We start from the raw sequence: 10,126 nt of genomic DNA on the forward strand, positions 1-10,126 counted from the left end.
ACACATGAAGAATGACATTGACACTAGCACACTCAAGATAGAGAATTTAAGCCTGCACGTTTTTTTTTTTTTTTTATTGCTTAGTTGTGTGGACGAGCTCACAGCCCACCTGGTGTTAAGTGGTTACTGGAGCCCATAGACATCTACAACGTAAATGCGCCACCCATCTTGAGATATAAGTTATAAGGTCTCAGTATAGTTACAACGGCTACCCCACCCTTCAAACCGAAACGCATTACTGCTTCACAGCAGAAATAGGCAGGGCGGTGGTACCTACCCGTGCGGACTCACAAGAGGTCCTACCACCAGTGATTACGCAAATTATAATTTTGCGGGTTTGACTTTTATTACACGATGTTATTCCTTCACCGTGGAAGTCAATCGTGAACATTTGATAAGTACGTATTTCATTAGAAAAATTGGTACCCGCCTGCGGGATTCGAACACCGGTACATCGGTGATTTATTTTATTTGTCATTGTATAAAAGTAATGAAAAGAAATAATTTTCATAAGATAGCTAGTTTAACTTATGTAAAGTAATTCAGTGTCGATCTACTAAAATATTGGAAGTAAAAAAGCCTTAATTGTTGATTTTTCTATTTTTAGGTGAATAGATTCACAATGTGTAAATATTTTTGAGTGTTTTAATTTTATAATAACAATAAATATTTCTATTTTTAGATAAATCAAGTTGTGCGTTATTTACTCCAGTATCATCTAACTATGCATTAAGTTTGTGTTCCTAATTCTTCTTTCTTTTTGCGGGCCTACTGGAAGAGATTTCAACATGAAATAAGTAGTGCCCTTGTACTCTGTATCCTTATTTTCGTGTTTTTTTTAACAGCTGTGTGTACAAAATATATTAAATAAAAAATCTATACTTCTATATCTATATCTATATCTATACTCTATATATATTATAAAGAGGAAAGATTTGTTTGTTTGTTTCGAATAGGCTCCGAAAGTACTGGACCGATTTGAAAAATTCTTTTTCCATTAGAAGCCGACATTGTCCCTGATGAACATAGGCTCCTTTTTTATTTTTTATTTTAGTTTCATGTGTGTTTTAATGTTTCCGAAGCGAAACGAGGGCGGGTCGCTAGTAAATAAATAAAAATAAAATTTCTTATTTTATTTTTAGGTCGGAATCAATTGATCATGACACTAATCATAAATACCTCTTAATAAAATGTGTCATCAAAACATATTTAGACATTGGTTTAGATATTTCGGGAAAAAGGTTACCGACAAAATCTCTCTTCGGAACTATTTAAATAAAACAGTTTTATTCCGTAACGAATAAAAAATTATTGTAATTTCGTTAAATTTGTAATAATTACGTGATTTTAGAGCGGAAGTCATATGGAACGACGTTTGTAATTATGTACATATATAAATGTCCTGAAGTTGTTTTGTATATGTTTAGCACGCGGTCCCTTGATAAGTTGAAAATTTGAATCACTCTCACTTATGGTGCGGTTCATAAAAGTGAACTAGATGATGAGAGGTTTTTTTTTTATAACGCCATCTTGTTGTGTCTTTAAAGCGATTAGTTGCCCTCAATTAAGAAAAACAGTATTATTATTCGCCAATAGATGTCGCGAAGAGTTGATTATTGAAAACACGAATAAAACAACATTTTCTGAAAATAAATCGTAGCAAGATCGATTTATCGCCCCCGAAATCCCCTGTATATTAAATTTTATGAAAATCGTTGGAGCCGTTTCCGAGATTGCTGACGTCACACTAGGGACCACTAGTTATATTTATAGACTAAATGTTTTACTTCTGAGTTGATTTTTGAACAATTTTAAAAATCGGAATTTGTAACCCTTGGTTAGGCGTAACCGGTGCTATTAAGCTATTACTACTGTTATTATTAAAAGCACTTCTCCTATTATTAAAGTGGGGATTTTTTTTTAGGAAAGAATAATACTTAGAGCAAAAGAAAATCAACATATTATTTCAGAACTGCAGTATAGTTATTCCAATACATTGTCATTTCAGATAAATATTATTAATCTTCAATTCGTTTGTACTATTTTTGTACGAGCAAGCAGCCTAAATGCAACCATTGCCAGTGTCATTAGCAATGCTAAAACAGCTACAACGACGTCATTTGTTACACTTTAAAAGTTTTCGACAGTCGCTTCGAATGTTAATGAGTCTTTAACCTAATATATTTACGGCTGAAACTAGCTTGGCAAGTAACTTAGTATAATTAAAATAGTTATTAGCTGAGGCAATGCTTTTGTTTACGCTGTTTGCTCTTTGACCAGCTTAAAAATATATCTACACATCTATGAAGTGACATCATCAACTTTACCCTCCTTCACAACATCTTTCAGTGGTGAAACAACACCATTTTCACACTTTTCTTCATCATTATCCTTTTCGTCGTCTAGATCTTCAGCATCAGATTCATCGTCAACGCCCTCAGCATCAGCTTTCTCAACCTGAATCATCTCTTCAGTCGGTTCATAGGAATGCTTACTGAGTTTCTCCAACCAAGTTCCCATGGAATCTCTTTCGATCTCACCCCTAACTATGTTTGGGTATATGTGATCCTCTTTGAACTTTTGTATGGTTTCTTCTTCTTTGTCCCATGTGAGGCTATCGTGGGTCCCTTTGTGTCGAGCGTCGTATCTATCGTAGTGGACCTGCAGACGCGACTTTCTTTTAAATAAGACTAACTATAAAATACACTTTTCGAACCTTGTTAGCATTAGGGTCACTTTCTTTGAATAAAGTTCCAACTTCACTATAAATGAATAGGAACGCACAAATTTTGTTTAAAACAGCCTGTAATATTGGTGCTTCTAACCAGGATGGCATTGAGACGATTTTACTAAAGCTTTACTGGTTTAGCCGCATGGCAATACAACAAAAGCGGCGTTACACGATAACCGTCCTATCGCGGCTGCCGCTAATTTTTTACTGGTGGTAGGACCTCTTGAGAGTCCGCGCGGGTAGGTACCACCACCCTGCCCATTTCTGCCGTGAAGCAGTAATGCGTTTCGGTTTGAAGGGTGGGGCAGCCGTTGTAACCATACTGAGATCTTAGAACTTATATCTCAAGGTTGGTGGTGCATTTACGTTGTAGATGTCTATGGTCTCCAGTAACCACTTAACACCAGGTGGGCTGTGAGCTCGTCCACCCATCTGAGAAAAAAAAAATTGCATCCACTAATTACAATCCAACCCAGGCGACGGAGCAACGCATAGCCGTCATCGCCTGAAACATGTTTTATCGGATCCCCGGATCTACTCTCGGTGTTAGGCGACTACGACGAAGAGTTCGATAAGTGAATTAACCCATAGCCACAACCCACTGAGTTTCTCACCGGATTTTCTCAGTGAGTCGCGAGTCAGTTCCGGTGGTAGATTGTTTTTTTTATTGCCCTTGTAGACAGACGAGCATACGGCCCACTGATTGTGAATGGTTACTGTCGCCCATGGACTTCAGTAATACCAGGGGCAGAGCCAAGCCGCTGCCTACCGTTAAGTACTCTCCACAAGCCTCGTTTGAGGAAGGTTTGTGGAGCGAAGCATTGCCTTTGCTAGGGCTAGTGTTAGCGGATTGTCTCAGGTTGAGCCCTTGGTCTTACCTACCCGTCCGTGAGAAGCTGCAATAGCCCCTTAGGCTACCAGTGAAAAGGTAGGAAAAAAATACAACAAACAATTCAACTGACGCCCGAGGTCAACGGCCTCGTCCAAACTTTACCGCGTTAAAATGGTTACCACAGCCCATAGACATCACGTCACGATTTTATTGTATGACACCTTTTAAATTGGCATTTTTTCTTCTTCACGGCAGAAATTGGCAGGGCGGTGGAGCCTACCCGTGCGGGTTTACACTTCATCTTACTGCCAATACTTGCCAGTTAACAATTACGGTACGCTTAGATGAATCCCTTAGTCGAATTACGAATTAACTTACACTATCAGCACGCTATGAAGGCCGTTTGGACATATTACAATAGTGATGTGAAATGTCAATATATTCTCGAAAAAAAATTAATAAAATCTATAAGTTTGCATTGCAAGTCGTACCTGATTAAAAAGGTTTAATAAAACAAAAACATAAATGCTTAAATTATTAAATTAAATTATTTTAAATTTCGAATTTCGAAAAACAATTTTTTTTTTTTATTGTTTCGATGGCTGTACTTGCTCACAGCCGACCTGGTGTTAAGTGGTTACCGGAGCCCATAGACATCTACAACGTAAATGCGCCACCCACCTTGAGATATGAGCTATTAAGTCTCAGTATAGTTACAACGGCTGCCCCGCCCTTCAAACCGAAACGCATTACTGCTTCACGGCAGAAATAGACAGGACGGTGGTACCTATCCGCGCGGACTCACAAGAGGTCCTACCACGAGTAATTACGCAAATTGAAAAAAAAAGTTGCAAAAAAGTCTCGAAAAGTCTTCTAATTTTTTTTTAAGTGGGCCAGCTCGAAAATGGTCAAACAATTAGAAAAAAATTCATAACTCGAAAGCCATCAAAAATCGCGGAACAAACATGGGGGTGATTCTGATATCCCACGCGACACGAGGGACCAAAATTTTTTTTTGGACGTCAATGTTCCGGCCACCCTGTATATAGTTTAGAAATCAATGTAATAAATAAATTTTGTGTCCTAAAATAATACATTCGATAAATTTTATGACTCACTCACACGTCACTATTAACAATAAAGAACATCAATTTGCTCCTTCAAATGTAATTACTATTAATATGAAACTTCATGTGTAGACAAACGTCAAAAGGGCCATCATAGCGTGCCGGTTGTATAGTAAATGATCATTGTTTTATGTTAACAACAGTTACATCGGCAAAATTACTTCGATCTTATTTCTAAAGGCATAGGGCGCAATTCAATCTGCGGGATGAAGCTACAATGGACATTATGTAAATAGAAACTCACCTTGTTTAAAACAAGACCAAGTCCTGGGGCGGTCGGTATCATGACCTTGTCTTTACCGAACGCTTTCTCCAGGATCGATGAGTCGGCATGGCCCCTCATTATGGCTATCGCCAGGCCCACCATCTTCCTTATCTGATGTAGCATAAAACTCTGTCCCTGTAGGTAGCCAATTAGAAGAATGTTTTATAGCTCGTTTTAGATAGTTAGTTTTCAAAAATCAACTCAGAAGTAAAACATTTAGTCTATAAATATAATAATAATACAAGAATAAAGAATACCACCAATGTAGTCAAAGTCAATTATAAATGTAACTTAAAAAGTACTGGTCGAATGCTGATACAATTTTAATGGGACCACATGCGAAGCATCAGCTCACAAATAATAAAAATCACAATCGGATCACGTTTTTTTCGTAGAGAAACCATTTACATCTATTGGTGGTAGGACCTCTTGTGAGTCCGCACGGTTAGGTACCACAGCACTGCCTATTTCTGCCGTAAAAAAAAAAGATGAGTCGAATTACTGGCGGTAGGGCACCTTGTAATCCGGCATGAGTAAGTACCTAATATTCATACAAGCGTGCTGCTGTGAGCAACCATAGGTTCTTGTTTGAAGAATGAGAAACCTTTATACAATCAAATTGAGACTTCAACCTATGTCGTAGGTGGTTTTTTTATTATTTCCATTGTAGGCAGCCGAGTATACGACCTACCTGATGATAAGTGGTCACCATTGGTCATGCAAATCAGCAATGCCAGGGGCACAGCCAAACAGTTGTCTAGCACACATTTGACTATACTAACCGAACAGCTTTTGATGGTCTATCGATCACATTACCAATTTTAATTACGATTACGACGATAAATATCCAGTCGCCAAGTTATTTCCGAAATTAAAGTGTGATGAAGTATGTGAAAAGTAAACGAATCATTAATCCATGAAATTGACTGTTGCATATCTCATGAGAACAAGCTTGGAATAGGCAATATTACGCTTTTTACAGACATTATGATGACTCAAACAAGAAAATCTAATCTATACTAATATATAAATCTACAGTGGTTTTTACGGATGTTCCGTTATAACTACTGAACCGTGCATCCGATTGACTTGAAACTTGGTATTCATGTAGAAAATACACGTACTTAATGGATAGGCTAATATTTATATGAGTGTTGGACTCCCTACACTAGTTGCGGGGGCGTCAATGATGAAAATCTTTGTGGGGGTGATAAATAATAATGTTAATTTTAAATGCCCAGCGAAGCGGATGGGTGCAGCTAGTGAGTTTATAAAATTGTTTCAATACAAATGTATTAATAAATTACCTTAACAATTAAAACTGCAAATTCCATATCTGAATATACAAAGACTTTTTCAACACTGAAACTCATCATGTACCTCGACGATGAGGGATCTTGGTGGTGCCTACAAGCAGAAAACATTTATTATTTGCTACAGAATTCAAAATTACTTTTTTTAAAAGAGCATATGCCTAACTTTGCTAAAGAGCTCACTGCTCAGTGCACATTTTCTTGGCAAAAACAGCCTGTTGCCTAAAGTAATCTATGTCTTTAAAAGTTTTATTTGAAATGATCTCTTCATCTCTTTTTATCATCGTACCTCCCGCCATTGGAGCAGAGTTCATCCATATTATCCGGAACCGCTGGGTTCATCGACAGTGCGTTTCCAGACGTCTTTTTTGCCATGTACCATCCGGCTATGGAATGAGCTCCACTTCACAGTGTTTCCCGAGCGCTATGACATGTCCTTCTTCAAAAGAGGCTTGTGGAGAATATGAAGTGGTAGGCAGCAGCTCGGCTCTGCCTCTGGCATTGCTGAAGTCCATGGGCGACGGTAACCACCCACCATCGGGTGGGTCGTACGCTCGTCGGCATACAAGGGCAATAAAAAAAAGGGCATAATGAGGTTAGTTTGTATGTATAAAAGAAGAAAAGAAGAATATACCTCTATACAGCATATGGTGCTTTTAGGTAATTATCTGGACCCATATACAGGCGTCCCTCACATAGCATGGTACTTGTAAAAACACAGTGTCTATATTACAATTGAAAATATTTATAATATCCTTTTAATAAGAAACAATTTAAAAAAATTGAATATGCATCGGAACTTTGAATTTTGTATTGAACTTTATTGTTAATGAAAGATCTCTCATTTCAATTTGAGAAGTATATGTTTTGTAATATTTGTAAATGAAATTGATAAAGTTGTTGCTTGTTTTGTTTTTAACATTTTTGAAAGCAAACTAAAAAGTGAAAAAGTGTAATTAATAGCCTTTTTTACAAGTTTATATAAGTGCATAATAATTTCAATTTGTGGTATGTAAAAGATTAAATAATTATCATAACGATTTTTGGTAAATCTACATTTTGGACCCTAAATTCACATAATGTCTGACAAGATGAAGAAGTAAAAATTTAAACAAAAATGAATGTCATCTGAAGAAAAAATTTGAATTTTACATTATACAAATTGCAAAGAAAAACCAATACCAATTGCAAAATCATTAAATTGTAATGAGGCTGCTTATTATAAAAAAAATTCATCTTAAAACACGGTCATTACATGCCACAGTATATATTGCTTTTATTTATATTATTTCAACGTTTCATATAACACAATTTTGATATAACACTAATTAAGGCCTAGATACTACATAGTTGTTGTACCCATTTTGTATAACACAGAACAAATTAATTATGTTTTGTGAGGGACACCCGTATACAACTAATTCAATGGCTTTGCCTACCCTAATACACACAACATGAGATTCAATTCTCAATTCGACTTGAGCAGAATGTTACAATGATAGAAAAATTATTATACTCACTTTTTCTCTGTAAAATTATGATAGCTTTTTGTTCCCTTGTACACCCCCAATATACTATTTAACTTTTCAATTTTCTCAGCCGGTATCCTGTATGCCTTTCTCTTTTCATGTGTTACTAAACTAGGTTCAAACACATACGTGGGAAGAGTGTAGCTATATGAACGAGCATTGCATTTAGATTTGGAATTGAATCTGTTTGTTACTCTTTTAACAGCAAATACTTTAATAGTCTCAGGTAACCTTTTGTTTATTTCTTCAACATTGACTTCTAAAGCTGGAATGAAGGAAATAGTTTAGGAATACATTGTGGTATTGGAACACATAAGGAAGCTGAAGTGGCAATGGGCTAGTCATTCTATGTCAGAACTAATAACCATTGGGGTAGATGTTCTGGAGTAGAGACCAAGTAGTATAAGAATAGTGTGATACCCAGTAACAAGGTAGAGAAGCGACACACATAAAATAGCAGGGAGTATATGGAGAGAAGAGTATAATAGGTTGTTAAAGATGATGATCATTGATAAAATCACAGATGAGCGAAATAGTATGAACTGAAGAACATAAATATGAACAATTTGTTTTATTCAAACACTTACGTAGTTTAAGTGAGACAACTTGTTCAGCAGCGGACACACCCTTGTCAGTCCTGGAGCTACGTTGGAACTGTGCATTCTGGGCATTTTCGAAATCTTCCTGTGTAATATATTTAGCGTCCAACAATGCTTTTAATAATTCTTCTTCTATTGTTTGTACACCAGGATTTCTGTAAAATTTCATTTATACTTAAATGAATGAAATATAAAGGATAGGTGAAATTATTACAATTTTAATATTGACGTAGACAATCGGATGTCTTGAATTTTATGAAAATTACATTAAAAGTTAAGTTTACCTAGATAAAGATCAAAAACTTTTTGAAAACAGACCAAACACACAATTGAAAAATTTGTGTTCAAATGGCGCTCATATTTTCAGATGTCATCGGAAAAACTCACCGTTGCATACCGTAATATTCAACTCCGGAGTACCCCAGCAGCATAGCCATTTTTTTTCTCTTAATCCTTTCGTATGGTTTTTTGATTTCGCCTGGAGGTTTGGTCTCCCAATCGCGATGTGCCCGGCGTTTGTTGTACCTCGTTAATAGCTTATTCGGCACTATATCGATTGACTTATTTTCTTCATCTTTCGTTACGTCGGCAGCTTCCATTACGGACAGCAAGCGTGCGCTTGTTATGGCTAAAATATTTTTTTCTAAAATGAGGTTTAATAAGTAAATAATCATCGATAAAATAACCTTTAAATACTTTGGTCTGTGTTTATAACCTACATGAATTCCCATGCTTTTCTCGTTTGCAATTATCCTCTTGTACTTTACCTGCCACAACTAACAGAGAATGACGTCTCGTTTTATGACATATTTATATTTATAAAACACAGCACAAACATTTCAAAACTATTCAAGTGGCTATTTTACCTGTTCTAACAGGATGTCTTGGTAAAGTTTTGTTCAAATTACTTACAAACAATCTGATTAATGATACTGACATACCTAAAACACTATTAACTTATCAGTTAAAATAAATAAATATTTGTAATGCAACGTGTGGTAGAAAACTTTCGGTAAATTACTTGTTCAGTGGTGGTACTAGGTAGTGAGCACAGAACACTATGGTAGTGAGCACAGAACACTATGGTAGTGAGTGTATTATCTAAATTTTTTTTTAAAGAGATTTTATGACCTGTTAACTGAGACTTTTAAGTCATATCTTATTTTAATTTATATTATGCATATTTTTATGAAAAATGATATTATGGAGTGAAATGAAATGAAGATGATTAATTTGAGACACTAATCAACTGGGATGAAATTAAATGAAATGAATTGAGATGATATGGCATGAAATATAATCATAGTAAAATGGTGGTCATTTACTAAGATTTTTTCAGTGGACTTTTTGGAGGATCCCGAGAAGTTACGTCTAGCGGCTTTGTTTCATTTTCCCACATTTGTGCACTTTCACAGATATTAAAAAGTTAATAAACCACCATTATTACACATTTAAACCCGAAGAAACACTAAATAGACAAAATAAAAACAAATCACACAACTTCACTCCTCGCGTTCCCGCCAAAAAGTCCTGTATTATCTATGAATCTATGGTTACCTTAGATAATGTCTACTTATCTACGGGGTTGTGGTACCTACCTGTGCGGACTCACAAGAGGTCCTACCACCAGTAAATTATTATTATCTAGGACCATATATCCCAAAACTATTGTTATTAACTCCATGTATTATTGTTAATAATAATTTATAGGGTTTTATCACAGATCACAC

The 10,126-nt window shown here is 35.9% G+C and overlaps 1 protein-coding gene across 4 annotated transcripts; it reads right to left on the minus strand.

Moving 5' to 3' along the window:
• Positions 1-1,945: 1,945 nt before the first annotated feature.
• LOC101741953 (pseudouridylate synthase 1 homolog) lies at positions 1,946-9,485 on the minus strand. 4 transcript variants are annotated; one of them, XM_021347732.3, is made up of 8 exons: positions 9,263-9,456; positions 9,116-9,172; positions 8,784-9,024; positions 8,385-8,551; positions 7,789-8,062; positions 6,263-6,362; positions 4,935-5,090; positions 1,946-2,661 (listed from the first exon to the last, which is right to left on the minus strand). In XM_021347732.3, the coding sequence occupies exons 1-8, from the start codon at positions 9,333-9,335 to the stop codon at positions 2,302-2,304; spliced, it is 1,428 nt and encodes a 475-aa protein (XP_021203407.2). In that variant the 5' UTR covers positions 9,336-9,456; the 3' UTR covers positions 1,946-2,301. The 4 variants fall into 4 exon arrangements, with proteins under 4 accessions (XP_021203407.2, XP_004925770.2, XP_004925769.2 ...); XM_004925713.5 differs by lacking the exon at positions 9,116-9,172 and having other exon boundaries at positions 9,263-9,485; XM_004925712.5 differs by lacking the exon at positions 9,116-9,172 and having other exon boundaries at positions 8,784-9,039; positions 9,263-9,485.
• Between the last annotated feature and the right edge of the window lie 641 nt (positions 9,486-10,126).

This window comes from Bombyx mori, chromosome 7 (genome assembly GCF_030269925.1).
Source record: "Bombyx mori chromosome 7, ASM3026992v2".
NCBI classification, from domain to species: Eukaryota; Metazoa; Arthropoda; class Insecta; order Lepidoptera; family Bombycidae; genus Bombyx; species Bombyx mori.

Bases quoted from the DNA above. Each gene is read 5' to 3' on its own strand.
- LOC101741953 (XM_021347732.3), bottom strand. From the start codon at position 9,335: ATGTCAGTATCATTAATCAGATTGTTTGTAAGTAATTTGAACAAAACT. The intron at 9,173-9,262 runs GTAAAATAGCCA...ATTCTCTGTTAG, and splicing joins AAGACATCCTGTTAGAACAG to TTGTGGCAGGTAAAGTACAA. The intron at 9,025-9,115 runs GTAGGTTATAAA...AAAATATTTTAG, and splicing joins AGAAAAGCATGGGAATTCAT to CCATAACAAGCGCACGCTTG.